Source organism: Scyliorhinus torazame, chromosome 5, assembly GCF_047496885.1.
Source record: "Scyliorhinus torazame isolate Kashiwa2021f chromosome 5, sScyTor2.1, whole genome shotgun sequence".
Classification (NCBI taxonomy): domain Eukaryota; kingdom Metazoa; phylum Chordata; class Chondrichthyes; order Carcharhiniformes; family Scyliorhinidae; genus Scyliorhinus; species Scyliorhinus torazame.
The window spans coordinates 326,224,258-326,239,061 of NC_092711.1; the positions used below are offsets into that span (position 1 = coordinate 326,224,258).

The window sequence follows — 14,804 nt, forward strand, 5'->3', positions numbered from 1 at the left end:
CTCTCAGCTGTATCAGACTGTACAGATCTAGCAGAAAAGGTTCTCAACATACAAGGTCATGCATTCAGTAAATGTGTGCTATACCATGTTTTAAAAGATATCAAGTATCTATAAATCTTAGACTTACACAAGTCATCAGATTATCAAAACCTTCAGCCTTCAAAACTCTGATATTAACTTGAAAGATTTTTCCCCCCTTAAAGGATTTTAAAAAAATATATAAAATAACACAAGAACAGGAATCCATTTTAAAACAACCTTTTGTTATCAACAGGATTAAAAGTCATACAATAGTATAAAGTGCCATCAAAAAATGTGTTCGATACATTTTCACATGTAAATAAAAAATTTCATGATAAACTGTATTTATTTTCAATAGATAGAAGTTACAAAAGTTACCTCACACATTAAAATATGACAATTTGGTGTTTTATTTTGTAACAATGTGGTTCAAAAATAATTCCTCTCATATTAACAATAAAAAGGGCAATAGGTTCCGTATCCACTTTAGTGCTTCCAAAGCACATTGTGGAAAATCCAATTTGTAAGGCATCACCCTCCTCATGGACTGGAACACAATAGAGGAGGAATGAGCCACAAGTGAACTTTCAACAAGTCTGCAGACAAAACAGTAAAGTGAGTCTGAGGTAGATGGTTTCTTCCCCATATGTAATTTTCAGTTATTTTCTTTTTAAATAAAATACTCACATTTTCTCCCCCCAGTGCCTGGTTCGTGTGCCAAAGCAGAAATGGCACCATATCTGAAGAATGCAGAAACGCAGCCCCAGACAAAAGCCTCCGCAATAACAGAAGAGTAGGTACAATGTGGAGGATTGTGGATATTATCTGACTCTTGCTCCACATTTTAGATTCAACACATCAGAGTAACAGCCGCTGTTCACAATACCAGTAAAACTCTTCAAACAATCCAACAAAGCTTCTGTTCCACAAGCCCTGTTGGCACAAGATGCACTTCCGGGAGGAGCAAATACCACTGGGAGAAACGATGGTTAAAGCAAGCAAGTTACAAGCGTTCATGCGCTGTACACAGATTGACAGGGAAGTACATTCCTGGTCCACAGTCCACGAGTTGAACTATCTGCTGTTGACATGGTTGATCTGTGCTGACAAAGACCTTGAAATAACATCTTCTAGTACTCTTTCTAGTTGCTGTATTAACACTCGCCTTTTAAACCTAGGGGACAAAACCAACAGCCAGAATCAGAACATGGGAAGAAAAGACCATTACTATATCAGTTTCACTCCACCCACAGTCTAGGTCAGTTTATGTAATGAAGAACCCATTCTTCACGCGTGAACCATGAAGCACACTGGGGTAGAAAGTGAATTCCATCACCAGCATAAACTGGATGTAATGCAGACCAATTTCAGAAATCAATTCCCTTCAGCCCAACGATTTTGGACACAAAGCTAGTATTTAATCAAGAAGGCTAATGGGGGGGGGGGGGGGGGGGGCAGCACGGTGGCGCAGTGGTTAGCATTGCTGCCTCACGGCGCCGAGGTCCCAGGTTCAATTCCGGCTCTGGGTCACTGTCCGTGTGGAGTTTGGACATTCTCCCCGTGTTTGCGTGGGTTTTGCCCCCACAACCGAAAGGTGTGCAGGGTAGGTGGATTGGCCACGCTAAATTGCCCCATAATTGGAAAAAATGAATTGGAGACACTAAATTTATTTTTTTTAAAAAGGCGGCTAACGGAATGCTACTCTTTATTATGAGAGAAATTGAGCATAAAAGTAACAGGGAATTGGTGAGATTGCATCTCAAATTTGGGACCCGATCGAATGGCTACGCTGCACACGAAAAGCAGCTCGCCATGGCGCAGCGTGAGCGATACAAGCCGCAACACCCTGCTCCCAGGATCTACCCTGCTTGCAACGCCTCACGAGATCAAACAGGATCTCACAAGACGCTGCGATGTAAATCCTGGCCATTGTGAGTGGGATCACTTTTTGGCATATCTGCATATTAAAGCGAGACAGATAATCTTACTTTAATGTGCAGTTTCCCGATGTATCCGAGGCGTTGGGATTCCTGTCGCTTTGGAGACCTCGGGTGAGCGCCGTTCAGTCCTGGTCTCCACACTCGTGGGAGTCTCCCACGGGTATGCCCTTTGAGCAGGGTGATATTCTGGCACTGCTGGTGGCATCTGGGCATGCTGACACTGCCAGCCTGGCACTGCCAAGGGAAACACGTGGCTAAGCACGCTCAATATGGGACTTTGTTCCCATTTTATTAAATCGTGCCCATTGTCTGCAGTTTGGGTCTCCTTATTTAAGGAAGGATGTAAATGTATTGGAGGTAGTTCAGAGGAAGTTCATTATACTGATATCTGGAATGAGCAGCTTGTCTGTTGAGGAAAGGTTAGACAGACTGGGCTTGATTCCACTGGAGTTTAGAAGAGTGAGGAATGACTTCATTGAAGTTTATAAGATCCTGAGCGGTCTTAGAATCATAGAATTTACAGCGCAGAAGGAGGCCATTCGGCCCATCAAGTCTGCCCCAGCTCTTGGAAAGAGCACCACACTTAAGTCCACACCTCCACCCCATCCCCGTAACCTAGCAACCACACCTAATCTTTTTGGACACTAAGGACAATTTATCATGGCCAATGCACATCTTTGGACTGTGGGAGGAAACCCACGCAGCCGTGGGGAGAACGTGCAGACTCCGCACAGACAGTGACCCAAGCCGGGAAGGAACCTGGGACCCTGGAGCTGTGAAGCAACAGTGCTAACCACGATGCTACCATGCCACTCACTCTTGACAAGGTAGATGAGGAAAGGGTGTTTCCTCTTGTGGGTGAGACCAGGACGAGGGGGCACCGTTTCAAATTGAGGGTCACTATTATAGGGCAGAGATGAGGAGTAATATATTATGTCTCAAGAGGGTTGACTGACTTTGGAAACTCTGCCTCAGAAGGCAGTGGAGGCAGGGTCATTGAATATTTTTAAGGCAGAGGTGGATAAATTCTTGTTAAAGGGGATCTAAGGTCATTGGGGGTAAGGTGGAAATGTGGAATTCGATACATAAACAAATTAGACATGGTCTCATTGATGGCGGAGCAGGCCCTAGGGACCAAATGGCCGACTACTGCTCCTATTTTGTATGCCCACATGTATGTCCATAACATTGTGCAATCATCAGCGAACTTCCCCACTTCTGATGTTATGGTGGAAGCAAAGATATTGATGGAGCAGCTGAAGATGGTTGGGCCTAGGACACTACTTTGAACAACTCCTGCAGTGATGTCCTGGATCTGAGATGATTGACCTCCAACCACCACAACCATCTTCCTTTGTGCCGGGGATAACTCCAACCAGCGGAGAGTTTTCCCCCGGATTCCAATTGACTCCAGTTCTGGGTTCGGGCACCTTGATGCCATACTCGGTCAAATGCAGCCTTTAAGTCAAGGGCAGTCACTCTCACCTCACAGTGCACAAAAGGTTCACGATAATGGTTCCAGGAAGAGCAGTCAGGGAGATGTTGCTGACAACTGCGGGACTGGTGGCCTGAAGTGCATATGTTTTCATGCAAGAAGTATTACGGGTAAGGCAGATGAACTTAGAGCTTGGATTAGTACTTGGAACTATGATGTTGTTGCCATTACACAGACCTGGTTGAGGGAAGGACAGGACTGGCACCTAAACATTCCGGGATTTTGATGTTTCAAGTGGGATAGAGGGGGATGTAAAAGGGGTGGAGGAGTTGTGCTATTAGTTAGGGAGAATATCATAGCTGTACTGCGGGAGGACACCTCAGAGGGCAGCGAGGCTATATGGGTAGAGATCAGGAATAAGAAGGGTGCAGTCACAATGCGGGGGGTTTACTACAGGCCTCCCAACAGCCAGCGGGGGATAGAGGAGCAGATAGGTGGACAGACTTTGGAAAGGATTAAAAGCAACAGGGTTGTTGTGATGGGAGACTTGAACTTCTCCAATATTGACTGGGACTCACTTAGTGCCAGGGGCTTAGACAAAGAAAGAACAAAGAAATGTACAGCACAGGAACAGGCCCTTCGGTCCTCCAAGCCCATGCCGACCATGCTGCCCGACTAAACTACAATCTTCTACACTTCCTGGGTCCGTATCCTTCTATTCCCATCCTATTCATATATTTGTCAAGATGCCCCTTAAATGTCCCTATCGTCCCTGCTTCCACTACCTCCTCCGGTAGCGAGTTCCAGGCACCCACTACCCTCTGCGTAAAAAACTTGCCTCGTACATCTATTCTAAACCTTGCCCCTCTCACCTTAAACCTATGCCCCCTAGTAATTGACCCCTCTACCCTGGGGAAAAGCCTCTGACTATCCACCCTGACTATGCCCCTCATAATTTTGTATACCTCTATCAGGTCGCCCCTCAACCTCCTTCGTTCCAGTGAGAACAAACCAAGTTTATTCAACCTCTCCTCATAGCTAATGCCCTCCATACCAGGCAACATCCTGGTAAGTCTCTTCTGCACCCTCTCTAAAGCCTCCACATCCTTCTGGTAGTGTGGCGACCAGAATTGAACACTATACTCCAAGTGTGGCCTAACTAAGGTTCTATACAGCTGCAACATGACTTGCCAATTCTTATACTCAATGCCCCGGCCAATGAAGGCAAGCATGCCGTATGCCTTCTTGACTACCTTCTCCACCTGTGTTGCCCCTTTCAATGACCTGTGGACCTGTACTCCTAGATTTCTTTGACTTTCAATACTCTTGAGGGTTCTACCATTCACTGTATATTCCCTACCTGCATTAGACCTTCCAAAATGCATTACCTCACATTTGTCCGGATTAAACTCCATCTGCCATCTCTCCGCCCAAGTCTCCAGACAATCTAAATCCTGCTGTATCCTCCGACAGTCCTCATCGCTATCCGCAATTCCACCGACCTTTGTGTCGTCTGCAAACTTACTAATCAGACCAGTTACATTTTCCTCCAAATCATTTATATATACTACAAAGAGCAAAGGTCCCAGCACTGATCCCTGTGGAACACCACTGGTCACAGCCCTCCAATTAGACAAGCATCCCTCCATTGCTACTCTCTGCCTTCTATGGCCTAGCCAGTTCTGTATCCACCTTGCCAGCTCACCCCTGATCCCGTGTGACTTCACCTTTTGTACTAGTCTACCATGAGGGACCTTGTCAAAGGCCTTACTGAAGTCCATATAGACAACATCTACTGCCCTACCTGCATCAATCATCTTAGTGACCTCCTCGAAAAACTCTATCAAGTTAGTGAGACACGACCTCCCCTTCACAAAACCGTGCTGCCTCTCACTATTACGTCCATTTGCTTCCAAATGGGAGTAAATACTGTCTCGAAGAATTCTCTCCAGTAATTTCCCTACCACTGAAGTAAGGCTCACCGGTCTGTAGTTCCCGGGATTATCCTTGCTACCCTTCTTAAACAGAGGAACAACATTGGCTATTCTCCAGTCCTCCGGGACATCCCCTGAAGAAAGCGAGGATCCCAAGATTTCTGTCAAGGCCTCAGCAATTTCCTCTCCAGCCTCCTTCAGTATTCTGGGGTAGATCCCATCAGGCCCTGGGGACTTATCTACCTTAATATTTTTTAAGACACCCAACACCTCGTCTTTTTGGATCACAATGTGACCCAGGCTATCTACACCCCCTTCTCCAGACTCAACATCTACCAAATCTTTCTCTTTGGTGAATACTGATGCAAAGTATTCATTTAGTACCTCACCCATTTCCTCTGGCTCCACACATAGATTCCCTTGCCTATCCTTCAGTGGGCCAACCCTTTCCCTGGCTACCCTCTTGCTTTTTATGTACGTGTAAAAAGCCTTGGGATTTTCCTTAACCCTATTTGCCAATGACTTTTCGTGACCCCTTCTAGCACTCCTGACTCCTTGCTTAAGTTCCTTCCAACTTTCCTTATATTCCACGCAGGCTTCGTCTGTTCCCAGCCTTTTAGCCCTGACAAATGCCTCCTTTTTCTTTTTGACGAGGCCTACAATATCACTCGTCATCCAAGGTTCCCGAAAATTGCCGTATTTATCTTTCTTCCTCACAGGAACATGCCGGTCCTGTATTCCTTTCAACTGACACTTGAAAGCCTCCCACATGTCAGATGTTGATTTGCCCTCAAACATCCGCCCCCAATCTATGTTCTTCAGTTCCCGCCTAATATTGTTATAATTAGCCTTCCCCCAATTTAGCACATTCATCCTCGGACCACTCTTATCCTTGTCCACCAGTACTTTAAAACTTACTGAATTGTGGTCACTGTTACCGAAATGCTCCCCTACTGAAACATCTACCACCTGGCCGGGCTCATTCCCCAATACCAGGTCCAGTACCGCCCCTTCCCTAGTTGGACTGTCTACATATTGTTTTAAGAAGCCCTCCTGGATGCTCCTTACAAACTCCGCCCCGTCTAAGCCCCTGGCACTAAGTGAGTCCCAGTCAATATTGGGGAAGTTGAAGTCTCCCATCACCACAACCCTGTTGTTTGTACTCTTTTCCAAAATCTGTCTACCTATCTGCTCCTCTATCTCCCGCTGGCTGTTGGGAGGCCTGTAGTATACCCCCAACATTGTGACTGCACCCTTCTTATTCCTGATCTCTACCCATATAGCCTCACTGCCCTCTGAGGTGTCCTCTCGCAGTACAGCTGTGATATTCTCCCGAACAAGTAGCGCAACTCCACCTCCCCTTTTACATCCCCCTCTATCCCGCCTGAAACATCTAAATCCTGGAACGTTTAGCTGCCAATCCTGCCCTTCCCTCAACCAGGTCTCTGTAATGGCAACAACATCATAGTTCCAAGTACTAATCCAAGCTCTAAGTTCATCTGCCTTACCTGTAATGCTCCTTGCATTAAAACATATGCACTTCAGGCCACCAGACCCGCTGTGTTCAGCAATTTCTCCCCGTCTGCTCTGCCTCAGAGCCACACTGTCCCTATTCCCTAGTTCTCCCTCAATGCTCTCACCTTCTGACCTATTGCTCCCGTGCCCACCCCCCTGCCATACTAGTTTAAACCCTCCCGTGTGACACTAGCAAACCTAGACGGGGCAGAGTTTGAGTTAAGAATTGGCAAGTCATGTTGCAGCTGTATAGAACCTTAATTAGGCCACACTTGGAGTAGTGTTCAATTCTGGTCGCCACACTATCAGAAGGATGTGGAGACTTTGGAGAGGGTGCAGAAGAGATTTACCAGGATGTTGCCTGGTATGGAGGGCATTAGCTATGAGGAGAGGTTGAATAAACTTGGTTTGTTCTCACTGGAACGAAGGAGGTTGAGCGGTGACCTGATCGAGGTCTACAAGCTTATGTGGGGCATAGACAGAGTGGATAGTCAGAGACTTTTTCCCAGGGTAGAGGGGTCAATTACTAGGGGGCATAGGTTTAAGGTGCGAGGGGCAAGGTTCAGAGGAGATGTGCGAGGTAAGTTTTTTTTACACAGAGGGTAGTGGGTGTCTGGAACTCGCTGCTGGAGGAGGTGGTGGAAGCAGGGACGATAGCGACGTTTAAGGGGCATCTTGACAAATACATGAATAGGATGGGAATAGAGGGATACGGATCCCGGAAGTGTACAAGACTTTAGTTTAGACGGGGAGCATGGTCGGCGCAGGCTTGGAGGGCCGAAGGGCCTGTTTCTGTGCTGTACTTTTCTTTGTTCTTTGAATGAGGATCTTCAGTTATGAAGACAGTTTGGTGACTGTTCTCCTTGGAAGAGAAGGTAGATAAGAAGTTTGATAGAGGTAATGAAAATCATGAGCAATGTGGACAGGGTAGAGGGAGTTACTTCCCACTGGGTGAAGCATCAAGTTAACAACAACAATAATAATAATAATCTTTATTAGTGTCACAAGTAGGCTTACATTAACACTGCAAAAAAGTTAATGTGAAAGTCCCCTAGTCGCCACATTTCAGCGCCTGTTTGGGTACACTGAGGGAGAATTCAGAATGTCCAAATTACCTAGCAAGTCTTTTGGAACTGTGGAAGGAAACTGGAGCACTGAGGAAACCCACGCAGACACGGGCAGAACATGCAGACTCAGTGGGTTGAATGGCTGCCTTCTGTACTGTAGGAATTCTATGATTTCCCCCATTACTATCTCGGTCGCTGTGGACCTCAAGGATAAATATGCACTTACCTGGCTGCTTCTTTGATAGTATTCTGAATGAAATTCCTCTGAATTTCCAAAGGACCTTCAATATCCTCCAGTAATCTGAAGAGTCTGTCATAATCTGAAATTCAAAAATAGTCAACAATTTAGCAAGATGAAGTACAAATGTTTTGTGAAAAGGAAAATCGCAAAGATTTCCGCCAAAGTTGTGTGGCATATCAATTCTAAAGTTATCACATAGAAAGAAAAAAACTTGGTATTCTGTGTGTTATTTACTGCTGTATTTTAAAAAAATTATTTTATCCCGTTATCCAGAGGAAATTAGCACTGCTGCCTCACGTTGCCATGGACCTGGGATACGGCCCAGGAAGTGTAGAAGATTTTAGTTTAGTCGGGCAGCATGGTCGGCACAGGCTTGGAGGGCCGAAGGGCCTGTTCCTGTGCTGTACTTTTCTTTGTCACTGTTCGTGTGGAGAGTTTGCACCTTCTCCCCGTGTCTGTGCGGGTTTCACCCCCACAACCCAAAAAACAAAGATGCGCAGGGTCGTGAATTGGCCACGCTAAATTGCTCCTTAATTGGAAGAAAAGGATTGGGTACTCTAAATTTATATTTTAAAAAAAGGACAATTCCCTAGCCAAGAGGTTAAGTATCAAACCACATCGCAGATAAGGCCTATTTGTGCAGGGACATGAGTGGCGAACAAATGCCCATCTTAGCAATACCTACCGGCCAAAGCAAGACACCAGTCCTGGAACACAAATCTATTTTTGCAATATGATATCAGTTAAATATTTGAAAATGCACAAAGACCACTTGCCAGTAGATTTTTGTTTTTTCCAGAAGATTGCTGCGCAAGTACATCCAATAATGCCAAACACTGGCTAAGTGAGCACCAGTTTTATTATCTGCTTTAGCATCACAAAAGGCAGTGGTACAAATATTTTCCCGCTTTCCTTTTCTCTTGTGTTTTGGTCACAAGCAACTTTCGAATGAACATGTTAGGTTAGGTGGATTGGCCATGATAAATTGCCCTCAGTGTGCAAAAAGGTTGGGTGGGGTTACTGGGATAAGGTGGAGGCGTGGGCTTGGGTGCTCTTCCCAAGAGCCGGTGCAGACTCGATGGGCCGAATGGCCTCCTTCTGCACTGTAAATTCTATGCTTCTATAATAAACAAACAACGTTATTTCCCACCCAAACGACTCTCCAGGGTATCCCTCCTTTGGTTTGCATCTCTTCTCGTTTCAGTGGAACTCATGGGGCTTCCTTAAGCAGGTCGCAGGCTCTCAACTCTCAGGATGCACGGGGGCAGAGGGAAGTGCAATGGGCGTTACTAATAATAATAATCGCTTATTCTCACAAGTAGGCTTCAATGAAGTTACTGTGAAAAGCCCCTAGTCGCCACATTCCGGTGCCTGTTCGGGGAGGCTGGTACGGGAATTGAACCCGCGCTGCTGGCAATGTTCTGCATCGCAAGCTAGCTGTTTAGCCCCCTGTGCTAAACCAGCCCCAGGGCATTGGCGCTGATTGGGTGAAAGGACAGTAAACCTTCTCAGCTGGAAATGACAGAGTGGAAATGTGCCAACGAATGGAGAATAGAGTATCATAGTCGGGGACAAGAGAAGCTGAAGCAATAGCCGGCCTGGCCAGGCGGAGGCTTCAGGAAGGTGGTTTGGTCAATGTGCTCAGCCACAAACAGTGCAATATTAAGGTGGCTTTTGATTGGCTTCCAGGATAAATAATGATTTTTTGCTGTATTTAATTTTTTTCTGCATGCTTTTTGCTGTGAAAATGCAACTATTTAAGTATATTTGACATACTTTGGCACTTACTTCTCCCTGGTTTACGAATCTCCTTCATAACTCTAATCCTGAGTTCAGCATTGTTCCCCTCCACTACTGGCTGAACTTGCACTCTGTCAGAGATGGCCAAAGATAAGCCTGGATTGCTTTCTAGGGCCACATCTGTTTCATCATCAGTCTCAGATGAGCTTTCTAAAGAGTCTCTCATCACCATATCTGTCCCAAGTTTATGATCAAGTACTTCCTCAGCCACATGATTGAGCTCTGGGACAGCCTGGAAGTCACTGGGCAGCGAGCTGTCCGCTGTCGTGTGAGCAGACGTTGTTGCAGCTCCGTCTGGGGAAGTTCCCAGTACATCTTCAGCCAGTTTCTCTGATGATTGCCAGTCATCCATCCTCTTCTCTCCACTCACATCTACCAATGTAATGCTATTTAAATCTAAATGTGAAAGGAAAATAAAGCCATTGAATAGTTTCAACAATCAGTGCAGCAGTTGTAAATACCTTATTAACAATGAAAAGAAAATCCCAGGCAAATTTGCAAACTGCTGCTTTCCACTGGGACTGTGAGAAGGTGGGACTGTCCACCATGTACACCAATCAGAACGGCAGGGCACCAGACTTTTAATCTCAGGGCCATGGACCCATGTTGGGGTCAGTTAGCTCAGTTGACTGGACAGTTGGTCTGTGTGCAGAGCGACAACAACTGCGCAGGTTTAATTGCCATATCGGCGGAAGATATGCGTGAAGGTTATCCTTCTCGACCTTGCCACTCGCTTGAGATCTGGTGACTCTCAGGTTAAATCACCACCAGTCAGGTCTCAAAAGAGGAGAGCATCCTATGGCCCTGGGGACTATGGCCACTTTCATTTTCATTTCACAATAATGGTCAAAGAGCAACGTCCATCCTTCTACTATTTACTTACGCTGGTCACAATTTACCTTTATCGGCATCTGCACTGTTTCCACACACACTCCCACCTTCACCGGAGACAGAATGTTTGGACTATTAGTGGCAAAAATGCTGCTCTGCAGAACAAGGTTGGTCTTGTCACACTGCCTCCCACAGTTAATCTTCCCCTCCTCCACACTCACCTTCCCTCCCTGACCCAGGACACCCCTCCTCCACACTCACCTTCCCTCCCTGACCCAGGACACCCCTCCTCCACACTCACCTTCCCTCCCTGACCCAGGACACCCCTCCTCCACACTCACCTTCCCTCCCTGACCCAGGACACCCCTCCTCCACACTCACCTTCCCTCCCTGACCCAGGACACCCCTCCTCCACACTCACCTTCCCTCCCTGACCCAGGACACCCCTCCTCCACACTCACCTTCCCTCCCTGACCCAGGACAGCCCTCCTCCACACTCACCTTCCCTCCCTGGCCCAGGACAGCCCTCCTCCACACTCACCTTTCCTCCCTGGCCCAGGACACAAGTTAAACATGTTCCATTGAGGGAGTCAGAATGTCATCCATATGAACATTTGCGGATACATTGCTATAGTTTTTGGATCTTTGCACATTCATTTTAGACTTGGAAAATCATTTGAGAATGAAATTATGCCTAACTTAAGAATATAAGAAACAAGAGCAATAATAGGCCATTTGGCAATCATGACTGTGGCCTTAACTCAATTTTCCTGCCCCATAACCCTTGTTGATCAAAAGCCTAACTCACTCTTGAATACATTGAATGACCCAGCCTCTATTGATGTCTGGAGTGTAGAATGCCAAAGACTAGCCACCCTCAGAGAAGAAATTCTCTTTTGATTTGAAAGTGGCTCCATTCCAACACAACAATGTGGGTGACTCTTCCACTTAATTTCCACCATGGGTGACCCTCCCAATTTCCAACCGGAGACAATTGGCAAGTGTCACAATTTCAGTGACACAAACAACACAAGACACCGATTGCTGTCATTTTGCAATGTTTATTGTTACTAGTTTCAGTCAGACTGGCAAACCTCTACCAGGTTGAAAGATACCACAGCCTACCCACGTGCAGCAGTGATGTGTGTGGATTTACCTTTATGCACTGTGACAGGTTTTACAGGGCTTGGTTGGGGTGGGGCTCCTGGACTTGAAGGAGGTCCCTTTCCTCCGATGTGATTGATAATCGGTGGAGTTGGAGGTCGCCGCAGCAACGGTGACATGCTCCGCCTTCTCTTCAGCGATCCAGGCGCGTTGGATTCTCCAGGTCTTTTCAACTTCTGTGGCCCTGCCACAAACTCATCAGCCTCATCGATCATCATCCCCTGATTGTTAAAGCAAACAAAACGCACAAATGAAGTGATAAAGTGTTGTTAAAGTTGATGAAATCCTCATGAGGAAACAAAAAGTGGTCAGCCTGGTTTCATTCTGCTGTAACATGTTACTTTGCAGGTGTTTAACAGAGTGACAAATTGTATTGATCGCATTCTGAAAAGGCAGTTGAGCTAACAATAGGTGAACACAAAATGCCTTAACTTCCTCAGAGTGGCAATCAAAATTGCCACTCCGTTCCTCGTTTCTTACTGGAAAGCTTTTCCATCCCTTCTTACCAGACTTTCCGACTGAAGCCAGGCGTGATCCAGGCAATGCAGCACATTGCTGGGACCGAGCATTGAAGGACAGCTCTGTCAGGTGTAAGGAGGCCATGCACTAGTTGCTGTGAAGCAGGTAAAGGAAGGGTCCAACACAGATTAAAGGTCTTTGACAGGCCAGGAAGAACATAGAACGATACAGCGCAGAACAGGCCCTTCGGCCCACGATGTTGCACCGAAACAAAAGCCATCTAACCTACACTATGCCATTATCATCCATATGTTTATCCAATAAACTTTTAAATGCCCTCAATGTTGGCGTGTTCACTACTGTAGCAGGTAGGGCATTCCACGGCCTCACTACTCTTTGCGTAAAGAACCTACCCCTGACCTCTGTCCTATATCTATTACCCCTCAGTTTAAAGTTATGTCCCCTCGTGCCAGCCATTTCCATCCGCGGGAGAAGGCTCTCACTGTCCACCCTATCTAACCCCCTGATCATTTTGTATGCCTCTATTAAGTCTCCTCTTAACCTTCTTCTCTCTAACGAAAACAACCTCAAGTCCATCAGCCTTTCCTCATAAGATTTTCCCTCCATACCAGGCAACATCCTGGTAAATCTCCTCTGCATCCGCTCCAAAGCCTCCACGTCCTTCCTATAATGCGGTGACCAGAACTGTACGCAATACTCCAAATGCGGCCGTACCAGAGTTTTGTACAGCTGCAACATGACCTCCTGACTCCGGAACTCAATCCCTCTACCAATAAAGGCCAACACTCCATAGGCCTTCTTCACAACCCTATCAACCTGGGTGGCAACTTTCAGGGATCTATGTACATGGACACCTAGATCCCTCTGCTCATCCACACTTCCAAGAACTTTACCATTAGCCAAATATTCCGCATTCCTCTTATTCCTTCCAAAGTGAATCACCTCACACTTCTCTACATTAAACTCCATTTGCCACCTCTCAGCCCAGCTCTGCAGCTTATCTATATCCCTCTGTAACCTGCTACATCCTTCCACACTATCGACAACACCACCGACTTTAGTGTCGTCTGCAAATTTACTCACCCACCCTTCTGCACCTTCCTCTAGGTCATTGATAAAAATGACAAACAGCAACGGCCCCAGAACAGATGCTTGTGGTACGCCACTTGTAACTGAACTCCATTCTGAACATTTCCCATCAATCACCACCCTCTGTCTTCTTTCAGCTAGCCAATTCCTGATCCACATCTCTAAATCACCCTCAATCCCCAGCCTCCATATTTTCTGCAATAGCCTACCGTGAGGAACCTTATCAAACGCTTTACTGAAATCCATATACACCACATCAACTGCTCTATCTTCGTCTACCTGTTCAGTCACCTTCTCAAAGAACTCGATAAGGTTTGTGAGGCATGACCTACCCTTCACAAAGCCATGCTGACTATCCCTGATCATATTATTCCTATCTAGATGATTATAAATCCTGTCTCTTATAATCCCCTCCAAGATTTTACCCACTACAGACGTGAGGCTCACCGGTCTATAGTTGCCGGGGTTGTCTCTGCTCCCCTTTTTGAACAAAGGGACCACATTTGCTATCCTCCAGTCCTCTGGCACTATTCCCGTAGCCAATGACATAAAAATCAAAGCCAAAGGTCCAGCAATCTCTTCCCTGGCCTCCCAGCGAATCCTAGGATAAATCCCATCAGGCCCCGGGGACTTATCTATTTTCAGCCTGTCCAGAATTGCCAACACCTCTTCCCTACGTACCTCAATGCCATCTATTCTAATAGCCTGGGTCTCAGCATTCTCCTCCACAACATTATCTTTGTCCTGAGTGAATACTGACGAAAAATATTCATTTAGTATCTCGCCTATCTCTTCAGACTCCACACACAACTTCCCATCCCTGTCCTTGACTGGTCCTACTCTTTCCCTCGTCATTCGCTTATTCCTGACATACCTATAGAAAGCTTTTGGGTTTTCCTTGATCCTACCTGCCAAATACTTCTCACGTCCCCTCCTTGCTCGTCTTAGCTCTCTCTTTAGATCCTTCCTCGCTACCTTGTAACTATCCATCGCCCCAACTGAAACTTCACACCTCATCTTCACATAGGCCTCCTTCTTCCTCTTAACAAGAGATAATGGCCTTGGGTCCACTGCACATCTTTAGGGTACCACACAAAACCACACCCTGGAGCACAAGTTACAGCCTAATGTGTGGCAGAGTGGTGTTCATTTGTTTGAAGTGTAAAATTGAAACATCTCAGCCTGGTGTTCCATTTACACCCTCTGCCCTGTCCATTCCCCACCACCCTCCCAACTCCATTTGTCCCATTGTTCCACCATCCATGGCTGAGCCTCGAGTCCCCACGC

The 14,804-nt window shown here is 46.3% G+C and overlaps 1 protein-coding gene across 1 annotated transcript in view; it reads right to left on the reverse strand.

Annotated features, from left to right (window-relative positions):
* Positions 1 to 242: 242 nt before the first annotated feature.
* The window catches only part of ints6l (integrator complex subunit 6 like), a 179,176-nt gene continuing 164,614 nt past the window's right edge, over positions 243 to 14,804 (reverse strand). The window contains exons 15-18 of the mRNA XM_072505993.1: positions 11,941 to 12,169; positions 9,942 to 10,349; positions 8,139 to 8,232; positions 243 to 1,195 (exon numbers count right to left, since the gene is read on the reverse strand). Of these exons, the coding sequence (XP_072362094.1) occupies positions 1,096 to 1,195; positions 8,139 to 8,232; positions 9,942 to 10,349; positions 11,941 to 12,169 (831 nt within the window). The 3' untranslated portion in view covers positions 243 to 1,095. The remainder of the gene's footprint in view (positions 1,196 to 8,138; positions 8,233 to 9,941; positions 10,350 to 11,940; positions 12,170 to 14,804) is intronic.